The 23,119-nt window shown below is 45.9% G+C and overlaps 2 protein-coding genes across 3 annotated transcripts in view; both read left to right on the top strand.

The window, feature by feature from the left end:
- Nucleotides 1-23,119, top strand: part of LOC147014484 (uncharacterized) — a 99,781-nt gene that overhangs the window by 36,990 nt on the left and 39,672 nt on the right. For both annotated transcript variants that reach the window (XM_085852472.1, XM_085852473.1), the window contains exons 6-16: nt 8,489-8,519; nt 9,229-9,345; nt 9,908-10,043; nt 10,345-10,570; nt 10,792-10,924; nt 11,010-11,137; nt 12,363-13,203; nt 18,575-18,763; nt 19,377-19,491; nt 22,573-22,734; nt 22,834-22,994. In XM_085852472.1, coding sequence (XP_085708598.1) covers nt 8,489-8,519; nt 9,229-9,345; nt 9,908-10,043; nt 10,345-10,570; nt 10,792-10,924; nt 11,010-11,137; nt 12,363-13,203; nt 18,575-18,763; nt 19,377-19,491; nt 22,573-22,734; nt 22,834-22,994 — 2,239 coding nt within the window. The remainder of the gene's footprint in view (nt 1-8,488; nt 8,520-9,228; nt 9,346-9,907; nt 10,044-10,344; nt 10,571-10,791; nt 10,925-11,009; nt 11,138-12,362; nt 13,204-18,574; nt 18,764-19,376; nt 19,492-22,572; nt 22,735-22,833; nt 22,995-23,119) is intronic.
- On the top strand, nt 13,418-16,469 carry LOC147014485 (uncharacterized). Its single transcript, XM_085851422.1, has 2 exons — nt 13,418-13,438; nt 13,698-16,469. Exons 1-2 carry the CDS (start codon nt 13,418-13,420, stop codon nt 16,467-16,469), a joined length of 2,793 nt encoding a protein of 930 aa, XP_085707548.1.

Genomic DNA, 23,119 nt, shown 5'->3' on the forward strand with positions numbered 1-23,119 from the left:
ACTCTCTCAAGGTTTGGTTTATGTTGAGTGTGCCGGTACTCACTCTCGAGGTTTGGTTTATGTTATGTGTGTCGGTACTCACTCTCTCGGTTTGGTTTATATTGAGTGTCGGTCCTCTCTCAAGGTTTGGTTTATGTTTAGTGTGTCGGTACTCACTCTCGAGGTTTGGTTTATGTTATGTGTGTCGGTACTCACTCTCTCGGTTTGGTTTATGTTGAGTGTGCCGGTACTCACTCTCGAGGTTTGGTTTATATTGAGTGTCGGTCCTCTCTCAAGGTTTGGTTTATGTTTAGTGTGTCAGTATTCTCTCGAGGTTTAGTTTATGTTATGTGTGTTGGTACTCACTCTCTCGGTTTGGTTTGTGTTATGTTTGTCGGTACTCGCTCTCGAGGATTGGTTTATGTTGAGTGTGTCGGTACTCTCTCTCTAGGTTTGGTTTGTGTTATGTTTGTCGGTACTCACTCTCGAGGATTGGTTTATGTTGAGTGTGTCGGTACTCACTCTCTCGGTTTGGTTTATGTTGAGTGTGTCGGTACTCTCTCAAGGTTTGGTTTATGTTGAGTGTGTCGGTACTCACTTTCTCAGTTTGGTTTGTTTGTCGGTTCTCACTCTCTAGGTTTGGCTTATGTTGAGTGTGTCGGTACTCGCTCTCTCGGTTTGGTGTGTGTGTGTGTGTGTGTGTGTGTGTGTGTGTGTGTGTGTGTGTGTGTGTGTGTGTGTGTGTGTGTGTGTGTGTGTGTGTGTGTGTGTGTGTGTGTGTGTGTGTGTTGGTACTCACACTCTCGGTTTAATTTGTAGTGTGTGTGTGTCTACATGTTCTCAAGTTTTGGTTTGTGTTGTTTGAACGTGTTGGTGCTCATTCACTTGGTTTTATGTTTACATGCATTTTTGAAAACATTGCCGAGGCTCATATGGGAGTGAACACACAGAACATATAACATGGGTTACAGGAGACATTGGGGGGGGGGGGAGGGCAGGAAAAACAGTGTGGACCAGTGACATTAGGAGATCTGTGGAAGGGAGAGTGATGGGGCGGGGAACATGGGGTATTCAAGATGGACATTACAGGGACTTTCAGAAAGGAAAGCAGGGAATTTGAAGGAGGTGGGTTTGGGGTGGATTAATGGGAGTAGAAAAGATCAAGGTTTTGGATGGGTGAAGATAAGAGGTGGTGGTGACCATCTGGAGGGAAGAGTGCGATTGAAGAGAGTGTGGGAGTTTGTTCCAAAGGCAGGAAAAAAGAGAATTGGAAGAGTGAAGATGAGCAGTGATTCTTGATTTTGGTAGTTTTACCAGAAGGGAGTTGCTGGTAGACCTTGAGCGTACTGTGAAAATAAGGAAGTGTGGGGGGGGGTACATATCTCAGACATAGTGGGGGGGGGCAAGGCCAGAGAGGAGATGTTGGATGACAGACAGACCAGGGACCTGCCTGTGGTGAGAGAGTGAGAGGCCCAAAGACTCAGCCACATCGGGGGAGATACCAATGATCCTAAATGCCTTGGTTTCCACAGTGTGAAGCCGTGCAAGGTAATAAGTGGGAGCACCAGGCCAGAGGGGAGAGCAATACTCCATCAGGCGGCAGACGAAAGCTTTGTATGTGGTCAGAAGCTCAGGTGTGCCAAGGAAGGACTTTGCACTCTGGAGGATTCCCAGTCAGTGACTGGCTTTGGAGGCCAGGTTGGAAATGTGGCTTTCCCAGGAAAGATCATGGCAGATAGTGAGACCCAGAAGCTTGAAAGAAAGAAAGTTGATGGGGGGGGGGTGGGGTGGGGAGTGGTTTTCCAGACAGTTCTTTCGGAGAGACATCGTGAGTGTGTGAGATTTGTCACGATTGAAAGACATGTTCTACGTGTTAGACCAGCTTGTGATTCTTATCCAGATCTGCCGAGAGTGAAGAGGCTGCTGCTTGCCGCTGTGACTGATGCCAGATCGGTGGACAGGCAGAATGTGGAGTCATCAGCAAAAGCGATCGAGGATTTTCGAGAGTCAGAGAGATCATTGATGAAAACCAGAAAAAGAAAGGCCCAGAACACTGCCTTGAGAAACTCCAGCCTGGACAGGAAGTGGGGATGAGGGAACTCCATTAAAGGTCCCATGACACTCAAAATTTTCTGGTTATTTATATATTAACTTGACCTTCCCAGTGAAGATATCACCCATGTTTCTTTTTTAAAATCAATAATGGGATAATTAGACCAATATTTCGAACATTTGTAGTGCTTTTCACAACTTGCTATGCCCCGCTACTCAAAAGTTGACTTCAGCGAACCGCAGGTCACGTGACCGTTGACGTCATCTCCAGAACGCGACTCGCTCAGAGTGGATTGATTAGACGTCGTGCGCCATTTAAAGTACGTACAAATGCATTGTGCACATGTGTTTGCTATCTCACTGATCGTCTTAATTCCTGTTATTGTTTCGTGGAAAAGAAATTCTGCTTCTGAGCCGAGAAAGTACAACAATCACGAGGCAATTATTTATCCCTTTACTACCTTGTCATAGTTGTGTACAGATCCACTACATGTATGCACAATAAAAGGCTATACCATGTCCACAAAATATAAAATGTGACTGTTGAACGTTTCCATTAAATAAACTTACAGGGACATACAAGTAAAATACTAAAGATTAATATTGCATCATTTCAAGGTGCAAGGAGATAATTTTAAAATCAAACGATGTGAAAAACCTGCACCCACATTTTTCAGCTTATTGAATTGTTCGTTGAGACCAGCCTGCTGGGATAGGTACGATTCCACATACATGCAAGCCAGGTATGGCTGTACTCGACATACATGGGTTTATTCTAAACTGAAGGTACTGCTTCCATTGGCTTGCTATTCATTAACATTTAGCCAAAATGCTGTAATGAATGAACAGGGGAAAAAATGTTGGCACAACTATGAAAGACAAATTTATCTGTCCTATTACACGGCTTCATAGCCTCGGGACTCTTACGCATTGACGTATACATTGTGTGCATGCTAATACAAGTTACTTGTCAACTCTAGAGTCTAGACTAGTCCGATAAATCCGTCGACTGTCCGACTAGTCCGATAAATCTGACGTGCTGGAGCTTTCTTTTGTTATTCTCTTTTCTTCATTGTTTTCTACTGGCGCTACATGACGACAGTAGGAATAAAATAAATAAAAATGCAACAGAGCGTCAGATTTATCAGACTACTCTAGACAATTGTGTCACAAGGTGTTTTCTGCACACAAGTTTTCATCGTATCTAGACAGCGAGATTGCTTCGTTTTATGCGCGGAGAGATACGGCCGATGACATGGGCTGGCCTTGCTTGCGATTCATTCGCTGCAGTGCAACATGCCCGCTGTGCTGGTCACGTCACCTCAATAAAATATTTCTGATATCGAGCAGTATGCAAGTCGAATTTACATTATTGAATTGCGAATATGATTTTGTCTAACCACTTGTTGCCAAGTCTTCCTTCAATGTCCTCCCGATCATCATGAACTCCGGGAATTTCATCGCCAGTTTCCTCTGCTTGTCCTGCTTCGGGCTCGAACTGCTAAGGCCGTATTCCATTTCCAGCTACCTGAACTTCACCTCCCGCGACTACGTTATCCGACAATTCTCCATCTGATTCAGACCAAAATCCTTCATTTCTCTTACACTCACTGTCTTTACCAGACAAATGAAAGTCCATGTCATCCATTATTCAAAACCAAATGTTTGATTTTTTAAAAGCAGAAATGAACGAAGCGTTTGAGTCGATCAATCGAATGTGGAAACACACAGGAAGCCAATACAATCACGAAGACCACCAACCCGAGTAATTTACGTGCGTTTGTTGTTCTGGAGATGACGTCATGTGGGTTACGCCTCTTTCAGTGGATTTCGGCAGAATTTTTAGGGGCGTTCTCAAAGAGGTTTGTTTTTTAAATTTTACATTTTACAGAACGAGTATTGTGAAAAAACATTGTCAGATCAGAAATCACGATGAAAAACTCCTATAGGACATATATATATATATATATATATATATATATATATATATATATATATATATATATATATATATATATATATATATATATATATATATATATATATATATGCAATTTCAGTACATTTGAGTGTCATGGGACCTTTAAGGGCCACACGTTGGCTGCGACAGCAGAGGAAGTCTGAGCCATGAGTGGAGATGACTTTGGATACTATAGGAAGAGAGTTTGGTGAGCAGGGCAGGTGCCAGACCATGTCAAAAGCACATGATATGTCTCGGGTAGATGGCTCTGATTTCATGTCTGGCATTGAGGACCTCCATCCATTGTTGGGAGAGCAGAAGCAGCATATCCACGGTAGAGTGACCTGGTCTGAATTCAAATTTAAGATCGAAAATCAAGCCATGGGAGAAGAGGAAGGATTTAATGTCTGAACTGATGATGGATTCCATAACCTTGCTGAAGATTGGGAGAAGGCTGATTGGTCAGCAGTTGCAAGGATCAGTTTTTGCACCTTTTTTATGGAGAGCAATAATGTTTGTTGTTGCAGATGATTGAGCAAATGAGAGGGTGAATAGAACACAGAGAGGGTGAGCAAGAGCAGCAGAGCAGGTTTGAAGAACACGTGGGCCGATGCTGTCTGGAACAGTTACAGAATCTGAGTCGAGGTTTGACAGCAAGCTCTCCACCTTGTCAGGAGAAAAGGACGCAGAGTCCAGGAACAGCTGGCTATGACTGGGTAAGGTGGGTAGAGAAAGCGATGGGTTTGGGACACAAGATTTAGAAGCAAACACAGAGTTTAGGCATTCAGCGTTTTCATGTGCGGTGTCAACTGTGCAGCCATTTGAGGTAAGGGAGGGATGGAGGGGAAACATCCACCAGAAACAGACTTAACTAGATGCCACCAGGATTTGGAGTCAGGAGACAGGTTTGAGTGTTCAGACTTGAGATTAGAAAGATGTTTTCTGGCTCTCCCGAGGGTAGACACACTTGTTCCAAGCTTTGTGGAAGGAACTCATTGCTTTCAGCTGGATTAGCCTTCCATTAGGCGAAGGGAAGTTGTTTCAGGACAACTGCCTCCACACAAGCTTCAGTGAACCATGGGCGGGAGGAAGGGTAGGACAACTGAAGTCGAGATGGGATAAATCTGTGCATGAGAGAGAGCAAGTTTCTTTGAAAGAATTTCCAGGATGAGTTGATGTTGGAGAAAGTGGAGATGGAAGACCAGTCAAGAAGTTTGATGGCTGCTTGAAGTCCCTGCCAGTCGGCCAGAGTGAAATGCCAGACTCGACGGCGCTGAGGTGGTTCTCTGATAACAGCCATAGAGTTGTCCACTTTGACAAGGACGTGGTCAGATGAACCGATTCGAGCGGAGGAAGAACAGAAGATATTTTCAGAGAAATTGGTCAAAATCAGATCCAGAAGTGATAGAGTACTGTTGGTTGAGATCTGAGTCAGGAAGTTGACAGATTGTCAGTCTCAATGAGTCACAGAAGTCGTTTGCTGAAGTGCCATGGCAGGTGAGAGAGGTAACCACACCCAGCCAACTGGCACGATGACAATTGAAGTTAGAGAGAGTTTGGATGAGAGAATAGAAGTTGGTCCATGTTTTTGGAGAGTGAGATGTAAATGGAGTCATCACTGTTTGGTGGATGGTACAGCACACATATAAACATGAGGTGGGAGTGCAGTGTAAACCGTATGCAGAGGTATTCCTGGGGGTGATGGGAAGTGAGGGGAGTGCATGGTGAGTGAGGAATAGAGTCTTTGATGAAGAGAGCAACTCTGCTGCCAGGATGAGGCTCAGGTCTGTCATACCGAAGGAGGGAGTAACTAGGGAGAGATACTTGGGAGTCGGAGACATCTTGAAGGAGGAAAGTTTCTGTAAAGCAGATTATGTCTGGTTCATCAGTGGCAACCTGTGTGGAGAGATATGGCAGGTTTGACCAAAGGCCTAGATGTTTGAGGTCCACACTGCAAAGGAAGAGTGAGGGGAGGAGGTTTTGGTTGCAGGGGAGGGGAGTGGGAGTGTAGGATGAGGGAGGAGGGGGGGGAGGTAAGGAGAGTTGTTGAAAGAGTGTGGGGCGATTGCAGAAGAGCTAAGGGAGAGGGACGGATGAGGAGGAGAAAAGGCTCGTTGGCGATGGGTTGAGGTACAGTGGGGAGTAATAAGATAGTGGGCAGAGTGCAGTTGAAGATTGGCAGGGATGGGGGGGGGTGGTGGAGTGATGAAATGGAAGAGAGAGGTTAAGGGAAGGAGGCAGCTTCGTGGATGTGAGGTGGGCAACTTTGGGAAGGGGGAGTGAGGGTTAAAGATTTGAGGGAGAAGGGTGAGGGGAAGCTTGGAGGGGGAAAGAGTGTGAAGGTTGCTTTACAAGGGAGGGGCGACTATGAGATTAGGCACGGCCAAGGTGTAGGAGGGCAATGGGAGAGGTGAGGAGAGGTTAAGAATGAGACTTGGTGGAGGTATGGTGAAGAAGGGAGCCAGTCCGGGGAGGTACAAGATTTGAGGGGTTGGGCAGAGTGGGAGGAGTGCTGATTGGAATGGAGGAGCATGTTTGTGGTGATGAGTGTCCTCATTGAGAGAGTGAGATAACTGTTAGGTTAGAATAGAGCCCACAGATGTCGGGACAACAATGGAGGAGCTGTAACTGAAGGTATGGATTGTGTTGTGTGAACGTGTCGGCACTCACTCTCTCGGTTCATTTTGTGTTGTGTGAACGTATCGGTACTTTCTCACTAGTTTTGGTTTGTGTTTTGTGAATGTCGGCACTCACTCACGAGGTTTCGATTGTGTTGTGTGAATTGTTGGTACTCGCCCTCTAGGTTTGGTTTGTGCTGCGTGAACGTATCGGCACTCGCTCTCTAAGTTTGGGTTGTGTTATGTGAATGTGTCATTACTCGCTCTCAAGGTTTGGTGTCTGTCTGTCTGTCTGTCTGTCTGTGTCGGTACTCACTGTCTCGGTTTGGTTTGTATTGTGGCTCATCATAATTATGAATTGTGGCTTGAACGTGTTTGTAAGGCTAATCATATTGATTGCTCCGAGGGGGGTGTGTTTACCTTCCAGTTACACAGCCTGCCTGGTTTAATTTCCTCATGGATATTTTCAAGCTCACTGTCCTGTCTGTCAGTACATTAGCATTGATAATTCATTTTCAGAAGGGAGTTGGGGGGTAGTAGAGGTAGGCAGGTTCACCATTGTGTGCTGCTACTCTGCTCCAGATGCTGATTTAGTCTTATTTTATTCAATTTTTGCCAGTTCAACTCTTGAGGCAGAGCTTTAACACCGATCACACACCTGCAATCAGACATGAGACAACACCATACTTTACTTCATACACACAGAGCCTCTGACCTTGGGGGGGAAGTGATACTTTACTTCCCTTGGCACTCTGGGTACCAGTGGCATTATATTTTTGTTCCATTGCTTTTCTTTTTACACTCAGTGTTGCAATAAAGGACTAATCCCCACGCACTCCCAATCGATGCCATCCCATGGGATTTATCCGTGCTCTGTTCTCTAATTCCCCAACGTTGAGTGAGGAAGTAACACCTAATGTTGGTTATAAATAAATAAATAAATATATATGTTGTATGATTAGGCCAGGGTCCGAATCAAACGACTGATCTCCCAGACTCGGAGTAGTTTGGTGATATAACTATTCTTGCACCGGCTACTATAATGAAGGCACTTGTAAATCGGCCCTGCAGGGAATTCCTTGACGATGGTTAGTTTCATGTCAAGGAGGCTACTACATCGGATAATTTCTTATGCCATTAACCTCCGAGTCTAATGTGAAGGGAAATGATCTAGATGCCACTGGACTTGATCACAAGACAAGTGCAAACCATGAATGAAGCGGAAGGATTACAAAGTATCAGTCATACATTTGCTTTTTGGATTTACAATCAAGTCAACCTTATATATCCAAAGTTTGTATTGAGTCGTATTTTGTAGCAAATGCCTTTGCACGATACAGTATGTCGTCAATCGCCAAAGACAAAGAACATCAAACCCTATCCAACCCGCAACCTTCATGGTCATGACTTGCACATCCATTTTGATCCTTGACCTGGATCGATGCGAAATTTTACTTTTTCATTCCTGGAGCTCATAATAACCATAAAGCTTTAACACGTCTCGAATTGCACTGTTTGGGTTTACTCACCATACTGTGATGATTGTAGGGTGAAAGTTTTCTTCCTGAACTGTTGGGGTTGGGGTTTTCTAACCCTTTCATAGCTTTCCCCCCCCAAATATATTTGTCCTTTGATCTGTAAAGCATTATATTGACGTCACATGCCAGTGTTTCTCATTTGTAAGCCGATAAGACTTGTCTTGTTTGCTTTTTGTCTCTTCCAGTCCTTCTCATGCAAGCAGAGGCTTAGCATGTCACGCCAGTAGCCTTTGGGTGTGATGTTGAGACATAGGAAGGGGTGGGGAGAAGGTGATGATGATGATGATGGTGTCTGTTTCCACCTCCCTAATCTTCTCACCTGTCTGTTGGTTGTTTTGCAGAGAGTCCGAAACAAGTCGTCGCATTAAAAATGTAAGCACTTTCCAGACTATGACGTCAATATGTAACTATATATGTTCATCCTGCTTTGTTGTACCCCAGCGAATTGATGTATAAATATATGGTTCGCTGAATCTCCCGATTTATTGATGAAATTCGAGTTTAAATCCGTAGTTGATTTTTTTTCCCCGAGCGGAAAAAAAAACTAAAGGTAGTTTTATTTATTTCATGGGGTGGGAGTGTTAAATATTCGATTTTAATTGTTACAAATTACAATTTTGATTTGTTCAAACGTTGAAGGTTTATAATATCGAACACTGAGCGATGTTGTGAAGCTTCTATTTTATTTTTTTTTTATCCACAATTGGATAAAACGCAAGAGGAAAGTTTGTTCCTTATGGATTTAACATACGGATGAATGGTGTTGCTTAACGATCTCTGGGAAGCACTCGGTGTGGAGCAATGACCGTTTCAAATGGAGTCTGAGAACGTTTTGCTTGCGGTTTGTTGCATCAAGACAATTACTATGTTGGAAACTTGGTCCCCCCCCACCTGCTATGGCTTCTCTCATGACTACCTTGACTCTGATATTTTGTCGATTAATTTATTTAAGAAATTATAAATGAAGTCCATGTTCTTGGTGAGGAGGACGAGCTGTCGACGTATCTCGTATGTTTTGATTGTCACGTCTCTTTGTATGTCTACCTAAAGTTTGATTTAACTCCAAGAAATGTTCTTTCAGGTGCTAATTACCCTTTACTGGCTTGGTAAAACTGCTCGATCGAAGTCTGAATACCAAGGCCCTCAGCTGGACTTTGGCGCATTTGAGGCCTTCGTCATCTCCGCAGCCTCTGGAAAGGTTGGTATTGTCTTATCCACAAGGTGGCATGGTGGTAGTTCTTGATGATTTAAATATTTAGGTTTGTCATGTGCATAAGATAAAGTGATGCACCTGTCTCTTCTGCAATGTTAATGGCGTACGCCCCGCAATGAACCACCTGTTGGAGGTTAATGGCGAAAGCAAGTATAAATTATTTTCCGTTCCCTCAACTTGCACGCCTCCACCATCTCCTCATTCCTTTCATTACTGTTGTTGTGGTTCATGTTGGTGAAATGTTGTTTTTGTTCTACCATTGAAAGTGTTTGTTTTCCCACTTAGAGGTTTGATGAGTTGTTCTTACCCCCTCCCTCACCCTTCCTCCTCTTAAACTCTCTCGCCCTCAAGCAATTGCTCATTTTGAAATCTTAACGGTAATTCCAAATGTTTTGCTTGCAAACTATTATTCTTCATCAGTCAAAGTCTCTGGCAACTTGGTTTCATCAAAGCAAATTGATTTTTGTGATGGCGTGAGTGTCCTTTGTGCTGTTTATTCGTGGCATGTTTGCTGATGATCTCATTTTGCACTATGTACCTTCTTCAGAAAGTTCAGCCATTAGGGGGAGTGAGGAGCTTCAGTTTTGACGGAGGAAAGGACAGTCGCTCCGACCTTCTCGCCCAAAAGAGAACTCGTCGCTCTTACTCTGTTGACCTATTTGACCATTTTGGAAGAGGCAAAGGTACAGCTGTACAAGTGCTCCCTTCATCCCTCTGACCTGTTCTGGTCCTTTATCTGTGCCTCAGCCTCTCCCTTGCATTTTTGTGATTCCAGCCTCACCCACTGGACTCTGCACCCTCACGAGTCTTGTTTTGATATTGGTTCTCATTCCACATTCTGCCTGCTGTTGTACCGTTGTCATCTTATGAAGTTCGTATTGCTTTTCCTTTTGAGCCAACACATGTTTATTCTGGGTACGTCACACATTGCTCTTCCTTTACGAGCATCAGGCTCGAGTACCACGGACTGTGCTGTTGTTTCAGAAACCATGACGAACCGCCAGTCCACAGCTGCACAACCCAAACCTCCTACTTCCTATCACCAGTTTTTGCCCACTGGACAAAGAGCATCGAGCTCGGACCTGGTCGTACAGATGCCCGCGCCACTTCGGCGGAAACGAGGAGAGAGAATGGCCAAGAATTTGGATCGCCGGAGTTGGACCAATGCAAGAAACTTGGATAATGAACTAGATGATGGCGTGTTTAGCAGGTAAGTTGAAAAGGCTGAACAGAAGATGGGGATAAAATATGAAAGGTTATTAACCCCACCTCCCCCACCTTCCCTCCATCTTGTTATCATTGGTGAGGGGGGGGGGTATTTGTTATTGGCTCTGTCCTTGAGGTGATGGTGTTTTTTTTTTGTGTGAATATGTGTATATTTGTTGTTTTGAGATTTATTTCCATTTCTGCTTACCTTCCCATTTGTGTCAGGGCTCAAAGCATGGGCGACTTAACAAGTACTGATGAAGAAGGTATTTCATCTGTGTCATCACTGAAAATACGCGTTGAGCATCTTCAGCAAATCCGTAGCGCACTCGTCGAGGATGAGCAACGCTGGCAGACCGTCAGTTAAAGCACAACGCAACCAAGATTTTATTTTTTATCATGTAGTTTCTCATGTTTCTCTAACACAACTCTTGCTCACTTAGGACCTCGCTCGTTGGAAGAAGCTGAGGAAGAGCTCCTCCCGACTCTCTGAAATGGATGTGGATGAGGAACCAGTGGTCAGTGGAGGAATCGTTCATAAACGAAGTTACAATGACATACTTCAAGACAGGTGTGGACCTTGCATTTAGGTGTGGATTGTTCCACTCGATCAAGTCGATGTGTTGTTCTGTTTCTGTTACCATGACAGCTCAATACAGGGCTGTCGGGATAGCCTAGATGTATGTGCACTCCATTCTGAGCTGTCTCACCTGGGTTCAAATCTCAACTGTCATCCCGGTGTCTCGCAGGCAGGGTGATTCATCGGTGTTTGTGCCATCTCTCGGATGGACAATAAATTGGGTGGTCCCGTCTTGCCAGCATTAGTTGATGGACATTAAAGGTCGCACAGAAGAGTAGTTGACCTATCACTGGCATGCTAAACAATTTACAAATTCCTGCTCTACCTACAAGGGGCACTGCACCAGCGGCAGTGCCACACCAATGCGAGAATTGATGCTTACCTGCAGCCATGTGCTGCATATGACCATTGAGCTCGATACAACCAACTTTCTTTTTCTAGCGTTGTACCAGAGCCAAGTCGGGTCCAGATTATGCTTGATATATCTTGATTACACTTAAGTGTTCCCCGTGTCATGTCAAGGTGAGGTCTTTTCTGCAAGAGCTTGTGTTTCTACGATTTGTGAAACTCCCTAAATCCAGAATCGCAACTTATCTCCCCTCATTCGTTCCATCTTTTTTTTTCCCCCATGCGTGGAATGAATTTCCACGTTCTTTTCAATCTCAATCTTTCCTCCAGGTCTTCAAGATAACTGTTCACCATCATCTCAGATCATCCCAAATTCAAAACAATGATCTTTTATACCCTTGTTAAGCCGACCCCTCATTCTTCCCTCGTTTTTCTACCCTCGTCACCTATCCTGCCCCCCCCCCCAATCCTCTCTTCCAGCCCAAGCCCTCCTCCTTCCAAATTTCCAGTTTCTCTTTCCTGAGTGTTTCTGTGTCCATCCTTGGCATCCCATGCGTCCTCCCCTACCCCCCATTCCTCCCTTCACCCATTGTTTGTCCAAGCCTCCCTCTGTCTTGTCCTTCAACTTGGCTGTTCGTGTCACCTCCCTCTCTCTACTGTTCCCTTTTTCTCTACTGTTCCCTTTGTCATGTTGTGTCTTGATCAGTTCAGTGCACTATCTCTTCCCTGAACCTCAACTGTATACAAAAAAAAACCTTTTCCAACTGGCTTGTCAGGTTTCTCGCGATGTGATGCTTGAATGACCTTGCGTTTTTTTTATATTTCCTGAAGATTATTTTATACCTTTTTTGTTGTTTGTATATTTCAGGGAGCAACGAAAGCAAGAGCACAACAATGGTGACAGCACAGATGAACACTCTCTTGTGTCAATGCAGCGTTATGGTTCTCCAAAGCAACACTACTCTTCTCAACACAACATTGAATCTTTTGTCTCGACTCACTCCTATGTTTCTGAATCGACTCCACCAAAGCTGCGTGATTCTGCTGCCAATATCGTCTCAGGGGAAACTTCCAATGTTTCTGATTTGTGGGATGAAACCGTCACTTCGAACGGAGAACACCGACGGTCACCTGTCACGGATATGACTGTCAAGATGAACCAAGCTCCTGCACTGTCCTCGAGTAATTCCTGGAAACATACTAATGCCAAATTCTCACAAGGTCGTTTAGCTCCCGAGGGCACAGTCACTCCTCCCATCTCATCTCCATCAGGTTCACCAGCTCCTTCCCCTCCATCGTCACCTCCTCCACCACTTTCTCCTGAGCTGAGCCTCGATTCCAATGTCCAAGTTGACTTGCCTTTCGATGCTCAGCAGGCGCAAGAACGGAGCAGCTCTGCCAGCAGCCTGTCTGATTATTCAGGAACAGCCACAAGCCCCGATATTTACTCATCATCCAGTGTAATCCCATCACTCAAGGATCAGCCTAGTTTTGAGACGCGGGGGCCGATCGCCGCACCCCGCACACGGGCTTCAGAAAGCATTCCGAGTTTTGAGGCCACACCAGTTGCTTCACCTCGCAGCTTATCCTCCAAGTCTGGGGCTGTGCCAGCTCGCAAGTCATCCCCGTTCAATCGACCAGCTGCTAATGTCACTCCAAAACCCTACGGAGCTAGAGCCCAATCACTTTCTTTGACTCGTGGTGTCAAGGTGTGTTGAGATTGCTTTTTGTATGGTATTATTACTACTATATCTGAGCGTGGTGTAGTTCGTCGAAAGTTTGAAGGCTCGTGAGTTCAAAATCAGGAAGTGAAATGTTAACTGGTGAAGGGAGGAAAGCTTGATGGAAGGTGATTAATTAATTAATTGTGTGATGTGAGGAGGTTTATGCAAAACGAGGTGTTCGTGATGGGGTACTAGAAATATGAGTCAGTTGATTTATATAGTGAGCAACTGAAAAGGGTGGGTGGAGGTTGGCTGGGTTATTCTTGACTTGGGAATTGATTTCAGACTCTGGAACAGTTAAAATTTGAATTCAAAATTGCACTTGGATTACAAACTGGGTGGAACAGGTGTAACTTCCAAATCGCTTTAATCATTCTTGGAAATATTTTAATAGAAACTTGTAAGGAAGCTAATAAAAGTTTAAATAATTTAACTTTCGAGCTTTTCTCTGCCCCTTTTATGTACAAACATCACACTAGTCTCCGGCGCTTTACCCACAAACATCACACGAGTCTCCGGCGCGTTACCCACAAACCTCACGGGAATCTCCGGCGTTTCACCCACAAACCTCGTACGAGTCTCCAGCCCTTCACCCACAAACCTCGCACGAGTCTCCAGCCCTTCACCCACAAACCTCACGGGAATCTCCGGCGTTTCACCCACAAACCTCGTACGAGTCTCCAGCCCTTCACCCACAAACCTCACGGGAATCTCCGGCGTTTCACCCACAAACCTCGTACGAGTCTCCGGCCTTTCACCCACAAACCTCATGGGAATCTCCGGCCTTTCACCCACAAACCTCACACGAATCTGCGGCGTTTCACCCACAAACCTCGCACGAGTCTCCGGCGTTTCACCCACAAACCTCACACGAGTCTCCGGCCTTTCACCCACAAACCTCACATGAGTCTCTGGCCTTTCACCCACAAACCTCACACAAATCTGCGGCGTTTCACCCACAAACCTCGCACGAGTCTCCGGCGTTTCACCCACAAACCTCACACGAGTCTCCGGCTTTTCACCCACAAACCTCGCATAAGTCTCCAGCTTTTCACCCACAAACCTCGCACGAGTCTCTGGCCTTTCACCCACAAACTTCGCACAAGTCTCCGGCACTTCACCCACAAACCTCGCACGAGTCTCCGGCGCTTCACCCACAAACCTCGCACGAGTCTCTGGCGCTTCACTCACAAACCTCGCATGAGTCTCCGGCCTTTCACCCACAAACCTCACACGAATCTGTGGCGTTTCACCCACAAACCTCGCACGAGTCTCCGGCGTTTCACCCACAAACCTCAGAGGAGTCTCTGGCGCTTCACCCACAAACCTCGCACGAGTCTCCGGCTCTTCACTCACAAACCTCGCACGAGTCTCCGGTGCTTCACTCACAAACCTCGCACGAGTCTCCGGCCCTTCACCCACAAACTTCGCACGAGTCTCTGGCGCTTCACCCACAAACCTCGCACGAGTCTCCGGCTCTTCACTCACAAACCTCGCACGAGTCTCCGGCACTTCACCCACAAACCGCGCACGAGTCTCCGGTGCTTCACTCACAAACCTCGCACGAGTCTCCGGCGCTTCACCCACAAACCGCGCACGAGTCTCCGGCTCTTCACCCACAAACCTCGCACGAGTCTCCGGCCCTTCACCCACAAACCTCGCACGAGTCTCCGGCTCTTCACCCACAAACCTCGCATGAGTCTCCGGCGCTTCACCCACAAACCTCGCACGAGTCTCCGGCTCTTCACCCACAAACCTCGCACGAGTCTCCGGCCCTTCACCCACAAACCTCGCATGAGTCTCCGGCTCTTCACCCACAAACCTCGCATTTATCTCCAGCGTTTCACCCACAAACCTCGCACGAGTCTCCGTCTCTTCACCCACAAACCTCACACGAATCTCCGGCGTTTCACCCACAAACCTCGCACAAGTCTCCGGCGCTTCACCCACAAACCTCGCACGAGTCTCAGGTGCTTCACCCACAAACCTCGCATGAGTCTCCGGCGCTTCACCCACAAACCTCGCACGAGTCTCCGGCTCTTCACCCACAAACCTCGCACGAGTCTCCGGCCCTTCACCCACAAACCTCGCATGAGTCTCCGGCTCTTCACCCACAAACCTCGCATTTATCTCCAGCGTTTCACCCACAAACCTCGCACGAGTCTCCGTCTCTTCACCCACAAACCTCGCACGAATCTCCGGCGTTTCACCCACAAACCTCGCACGAGTCTCCGGCGCTTCACCCACAAACCTCGCACGAATCTCCGGCGTTTCACCCACAAACCTCGTACGAGTCTCCGGCCTTTCACCCACAAACCTCATGGGAATCTCCGGCCTTTCACCCACAAACCTCACACGAATCTGCGGCGTTTCACCCACAAACCTCGCACGAGTCTCCGGCGTTTCACCCACAAACCTCACACGAGTCTCCGGCCTTTCACCCACAAACCTCACATGAGTCTCTGGCCTTTCACCCACAAACCTCACACAAATCTGCGGCGTTTCACCCACAAACCTCGCACGAGTCTCCGGCGTTTCACCCACAAACCTCACACGAGTCTCCGGCTTTTCACCCACAAACCTCGCATAAGTCTCCAGCTTTTCACCCACAAACCTCGCACGAGTCTCTGGCCTTTCACCCACAAACTTCGCACAAGTCTCCGGCACTTCACCCACAAACCTCGCACGAGTCTCCGGCGCTTCACCCACAAACCTCGCACGAGTCTCTGGCGCTTCACTCACAAACCTCGCATGAGTCTCCGGCCTTTCACCCACAAACCTCACACGAATCTGTGGCGTTTCACCCACAAACCTCGCACGAGTCTCCGGCGTTTCACCCACAAACCTCAGAGGAGTCTCTGGCGCTTCACCCACAAACCTCGCACGAGTCTCCGGCTCTTCACTCACAAACCTCGCACGAGTCTCCGGTGCTTCACTCACAAACCTCGCACGAGTCTCCGGCCCTTCACCCACAAACTTCGCACGAGTCTCTGGCGCTTCACCCACAAACCTCGCACGAGTCTCCGGCTCTTCACTCACAAACCTCGCACGAGTCTCCGGCACTTCACCCACAAACCGCGCACGAGTCTCCGGTGCTTCACTCACAAACCTCGCACGAGTCTCCGGCGCTTCACCCACAAACCGCGCACGAGTCTCCGGCTCTTCACCCCACAAACCTCGCACGAGTCTCCGGCCCTTCACCCACAAACCTCGCACGAGTCTCCGGCTCTTCACCCACAAACCTCGCATGAGTCTCCGGCGCTTCACCCACAAACCTCGCACGAGTCTCCGGCTCTTCACCCACAAACCTCGCACGAGTCTCCGGCCCTTCACCCACAAACCTCGCATGAGTCTCCGGCTCTTCACCCACAAACCTCGCATTTATCTCCAGCGTTTCACCCACAAACCTCGCACGAGTCTCCGTCTCTTCACCCACAAACCTCACACGAATCTCCGGCGTTTCACCCACAAACCTCGCACAAGTCTCCGGCGCTTCACCCACAAACCTCGCACGAGTCTCAGGTGCTTCACCCACAAACCTCGCATGAGTCTCCGTCTCTTCACCCACAAACCTCGCACGAGTCTCCGGCTCTTCACCCACAAACCTCGCACGAGTCTCCGGCCCTTCACCCACAAACCTCGCATGAGTCTCCGGCTCTTCACCCACAAACCTCGCATTTATCTCCAGCGTTTCACCCACAAACCTCGCACGAGTCTCCGTCTCTTCACCCACAAACCTCACACGAATCTCCGGCGTTTCACCCACAAACCTCGCACGAGTCTCCGGCGCTTCACCCACAAACCTCGCACGAGTCTCAGGTGCTTCACCCACAAACCTCGCATGAGTCTCCGGCGCTTTACCTTCCATGCCCTGTACGAGTGTCCTGCACTGATTGGTTTTGGACAGTTGGTGTTTTCCCGTAGACTGTCTGAGTGAACTGCCTGTTATTTATCACATTGTTATTTTTGTATGCCTGGTGTTGGCTTTATGGTTTGGGTGGTGAGCTTGGGATCCCAGGATCCTGAGTTCAAATCCCCCTTGGCTGTTGAATTAATACCAGGTGGGGTTGATTCTGCCTGTCATCCTTCCGAGGTCAGTAAAATGAGTGCCAGCTTGCTGGTATCCTGTGCCGGAGTGGCGACCCTTCCAGGATTGTGCTCAACAGCCAAGAAGACTGCTTAGGCAGCACCAATGCTCTGTACAGAGACGGGCCCAATGGACGGATGGTGTTTGTTATTCAATGCTTAAAGGCTCATCCTTGGATTTATGATCTGTTTTGGATATTTTTTAAAACTTATTCCAATATATTCTCAATTGTACAAAACACTTTTTTTTCTTTCCAATTGTTGAGACTTGTGGAGGAGCCAAATGATAAAGGGCAGGAGGTTTACAGATATCCAAGGGCTATGAGAGAGATGGACATGAACAAGGAGGAAAAGTATTAAACAGTTTTCTCTGATCATGGTAACTGAAAGCATTAACCCTCAGCATCAAGTATTTTTTTATTTTCTGCATCGATTCCTGGACTCTCTGTGTAGCCTGGTAAAATATACCATAGGCAGGACAAGGACGTAGAGACATGAACGTACTTTTTATAGAAAATGGACCAATTGGCATCATATTTGAGAGTTGAACACAAACGTCTGCAAAGGCGGAGAGCCCCAAACTCGCTGGCCGACAATTCGACGCATCCTTTTTATAAAAATAAATAAATAAAGGAACCTTTTGGTCAACAGGTTCGAGTTCAGAGTATGTAAATGCAGTCAAATATATATTTGCTTCTCGTTTAATGTGTCCATCCGTTTCTGGCCTCAAATTGATTTGTCACTCCAATAATGGCCACAATGAATCCCACCTTGTGGAGTCGGCCACAGGAAGTAAGTAGGGTTAAGTCTTTCATGAACTGGCTGGCTAGGCCTGATGGTCAACTGAATGTAATTTGTTCAGGGTGCCAAAGATGACTTGGTGTATGTTAATATCCCACGGTTCCTTTCATGAAAAGTAGCCAATTGATGTTAACAGATGGGACACCTGGCTCAACGTCGGTCTGAGGGATTGCACAGGTTGTGATGCAATGCCACACCTGTGAAACACCAATGAAATAATTTATAGTCTGATCAGGAATCTAACTCAGACTCGACTGCTCAAAGGCAGGTGCGCTGCCTCTACACCTCGTTGGATACTGAAATGTATTTGATGTATGTACAGTATATGCGCTATGATAATATCGTGATATTAATGCAGTGCTTCCTAAGAGATATTTCCTTTGATGCATAAATGGATTTAATGGTTTTTAATGATATTTATTTATAAACTCCAGATGGAAAACAACCAATTGTTAATTTTGTAATGCAGTTGGAAGCACCCAGTATGACATTTAAAAGCAACACCTTGCGGGGGAACAGTCGAGAAAGCTTGGACACACTGCAAGAAGACCTTCCAAAACCAGCAGCAAGCTCTCCAGAAGTGCCTTTGGTCTCGTACACCTCGTCGCCTGTCAGAAGTCTCCCCGAGGCTACCCCAAAGCACTCCGCCCTCAAGCAGGTGAGAGGGGAGTGGGCCGGTCTGCAGGCGGGGTCACATCAAGGAATACATCACGATGGCCAGTGGAATGTGGGACTCTTTCCGAGCTGCATATATGTGTAATTCCTCTCTAAAAGTTCTCTAAATGTCTACGATGCCTTTTATGTTGCGAGTTAGTAGTTGAGCACGAGCAGCGGTTTGTTGGGCTTTACGGATAGTTGATTTTATAATCTTGTTCATACGAGTGCGATGGGTGAGACACTTTGGTATCTCGGCATGAGATTTAGCTGGGGGGTAATGTGAATGTCTGAGCTCACCAACTGCGCTTCGTTTTGAGGACGTGTCATGGCACAGCACCTCGGCACAGCCATGCTCCGGAGGCTGTGCAGGCCGGATGTGGAAGAGGTTCGTGGTCTTTAGGTTTGATGTCATTACTCTCTTACTTGTCACCGTGAAGGATGTAATTTCATTCAATCGATGGGCAAAAGGCGACGTTTGACTGCGTTTAGTTTAGGAGGTTGCACGGTGGGAGGCGAATATGTTTTGCACTAAAGGATGTTGATTTTTCGCCATCAATGAAACTCGATACGATAATATTCTCTTATTACGTTGAACCCTCTTGTTACTGCAACAGCATTCAGACATGCGAGTGTATATGAACTGCCAGCCTGATGGACCCAAAGTCTATGGTTTCACTGCTGACTGGGGGGACAGTGGAGAAAGGGCGACTGTGGACTTTGTGCAACCAGGTGAGTGTTTGAATTTCGAGGGTTCATGTTACTCGGAGACAAATATTTGTGTTTTTCTGTCAATCCTCCTGAGAAATTTGTGAGGTGAAAAGCTTGGGCAGGGATGTTGTTTGAGAGCTAAAATAAGAAATGATGTCAAGGTCGTGTGAAGTATAGCCAACTGCAATTTTATCATAGTTTCGAGAAGTACGACGAGATATATGCATGCATACCATATAAGGTGATGCAGAATCAAGTTTGCATTTTAAATATAGAAATACCATGTTGTTGATGTAAATCCAATTTTGTTTTTTTTTTTTCCTGCAAGGCCAAATACACCAAAATATTTTTTAAAACCTCAAAATATTTTTTTTCACACACATTAGCTCTCTCCGAAAGGACGGTCTGGCAAACCCTCCCATCTACTTTAACAACTCTCTCAAAGACGTTCAGTCCCTCAAGCTCTTGGGTCTCACCATCAGCCATGATCATTCTTGGGCAAGCCACATTTCCAAGTTGTCCTCCAAAGCCAGGTGCTGACTCGACATCCTCCGCCATGCAAAGTCCTTCCTTGACGTACTTGAACTCTTATCCACCGACGAGGCCTTCATCCACAGCTTTATGAAGTACTGCTCTCCTATCTCAGCCGATGCCCCTGCCTCACACCTTGGTCGGCTTGACGCCGCAAAAATAAAACTTTCAAGATTATTGGAATCTCCTGCGATGAAGCTGAGTCTGTGGGCCTATCAATTTGCCATTGCAGACAGGTTGGTGGTCTCTGTCTTCTTCTGCCTTCTTTCTGGTCTTGCACCCCTCTGCTCTTTGTGTTCTACACCCCCACCCCCAATGTTATTGCAGGGCACATGCGGCTACAGTCAAACCCCTTCCAGTGAAACTCCCAATATCCAAAATCACTGTTCACCTCTACTCATTTGTTCCTCTTTTTTTCCAGCTTGTGGAGCAAACTCCAATGCTCTCTTCCCTCCAGGTCTTCAGGACAGCTATTCACCACCATCTCAGATAATCCCCCAAACAAAACCATGATCTTTTGTATCCTCGTTAATCCACCCCTACCCCCAACCCTTCCCAAATTTCTAGTTTTTCCTTCTTGATGCTTCTGCATCCATCTTGTCCATCCCTTGCATTCTCCCCTCCCCCTCATTGTTACCTGGTCCCTTGTTTGTCCGTCTCCATCTATCTTGTCACTTGGCCCTGCTGTTGGTATGCCCTCCCACCTCCACCAACCACCCCCCCCCCTTTCTGCTGTTCCTCAGTTCTGTTACACCCTGATTCATTCCATGTTCTAGCTCTTCTACGAGCCTTGAGTTTGTATACAAAATACAAAGGCCATTTTAATTTGTAAACATCATATTTGACACAAGCTCCTGTGTTCTCGGTGCATTTTTTTTCAATCGTTTAACAATGTTTCCTGATGAGCTCACTGTGGTATGTCTTCCTTATTTTCTTACGTCCTTGGTTGAACCGGTTGTTATAAACTTTTGATGACAGTTTTTAATCCTTTTTGGATGCAAAGTGGCATGTCTTCCAATTTTTTTCCTCCTCCATCTTTGAACTACAATTCCAGATTGCCAAACCTCATGCCATGCAACAATTCATGCTTTTTGAGTAACAGTTAATCTCTCAATCATAATGGATCAATCTGAAAGCAAAGGAAAATAATATCAATGGCAACAAACAGGCTTTAGAACGCACACACAAAAAAACAAGCCAACAAAAGTAGCAAAAAAATTTGATCTCACCAAACATCAATATGAGTCAGTGAATGAGCGGATAGAATGAGCTTTATATACGATATATATAATATATATATATATATATATATATATATATATATATATATATATATATATATATATATATATCTCACTGATTGATATTCATGTTTGGTACCTTCCGGGTGACATTGAAAGCTGAAATTTTGCCTGCGAACGGACATCAAAGCTGATACACTGGGAAAAAAAAATCACAGAAATGTCAGAAAATATAAATAAATTAAAAAATGCAGGTGTGCGACCGGAGACGATGGAGAAACATGGTTCGTTATTGCTTACAATGTGTAAGCATGCCCCACTGGACTTTATACATGTACTGGCTTCACATTCCAATTGTACATACTTTATACATATTGCTCACATTCTAATAGTACATACATCTAATATATATAGCACATTCCAACCACTCACTCACTGACTGATATTAATATTCGGTACGTTCTGGGTGACGTGGAAAGCTGAAATTTCGCGTGCCGACAGACATCGAAGTCAATACACTGGGAAAAAAAATCACACAACCATCAGAAAGCATCTGTAAATGGAAATGTCCGGAAATAAGTGCAGCCTTGTGCTCACTAGGTGAGTGACCAGAGATATATGAGTATATGTGTGTATATACACATACATACATACATATCCCACATAGCTTTATGAAATTGGCACCAAAGGGTCCTCGATACTTTAAAGGTGTGGACGAGGAGTTTGATGATGACTCGTCAATAAGAGATGGTGCATGGGTGTGTCTCAGTTCTTTCGTCATCACCAGCATTCTTACCGCATGCTCCGAATTCCAACATGTGCACTTTGGTGGTAAGCTGACGTGGCGTGAGCCATGTACTCCTACCCTACTGGTTCTTGTATGTTTGAAGTGTAGCCATGATCATCATGGTTATCTTTGCGCACATACTGGTAGTAGATGAACCGGTTTTGTGAAGTATCCAAATATATGGTTTAGGTTACCATATTCAGTCATCACAGTCTTTCTTTTGAACTTTGTCATCAATATTGAGGTGAAGCGAGGCACCCTGAAAGATTGTCAACATTGTGAGGAGCTTGAAAACTACTGATTGCCTCGGATAGTGGTTTTTATCAGTTTTTGACAACGCTTGCCTCGGTTTTTCTTCCAGAATGTCATCCAAGCCACCATTGCTTAATGGATGTGGATCAATGCTTGATAAATGCCAACACTATTGAAATTTATTATTATGGAGCACTTTTTACCAAAATACTGTTAAGATCATGGATGGTGAAGATTAAAGTGTTGTCTTTGCTCGTTTTGAAAGGTGTACTGTCTTTATTTTGTTATGAGGTGGGCCTGCTGACTTCGGGCAGCTTAAGGTTGGTGATGACATCCTGGTGATCAACGGACAAACGGTGTATTCGTTAGACAAGGTGCAGCGCCTTGAAGCAGTGAATGATGCTATGCAGTCTGGAAGTGTCATGCTTTCCATCCGGCGCTATGGGACCAATGGTGAGCACTGCTTTATCCCCCCCCACCCCCACCTTCCCTGGCAGTTATTGATGGACACCCATTTGAGACTTGATAATTGTTTTTTTTTTTTAAACATAGATAACGATGTATCATCTCCACCGGCTCGAAGCACCATTAACGTGACCAGCCAAGATCATGGATCTTCGTTGTCTGTCTGTTCCACCACCAGCTCCATTTCAACACGTTCTACCACACTGTCGAAGTCATCAAAGCTAATCTACGAGCCTGAACCAATTCAGGTTGGACGATTTGTATTTTCATTTGCTTGCTTGCTTGTTACCTCCGCCAGCGAAGGTGAAGGAGGTTATGTTTTCACCATTTTTGTTTGCTTGTTTGTTTGTTTGTCTGTGTACAGGTTATCTCA

This window comes from Eptatretus burgeri, chromosome 13 (assembly GCF_056783735.1).
Source record: "Eptatretus burgeri isolate ZD-2024b chromosome 13, Ebu_testis_v1, whole genome shotgun sequence".
NCBI lineage: Eukaryota > Metazoa > Chordata > Myxini > Myxiniformes > Myxinidae > Eptatretus > Eptatretus burgeri.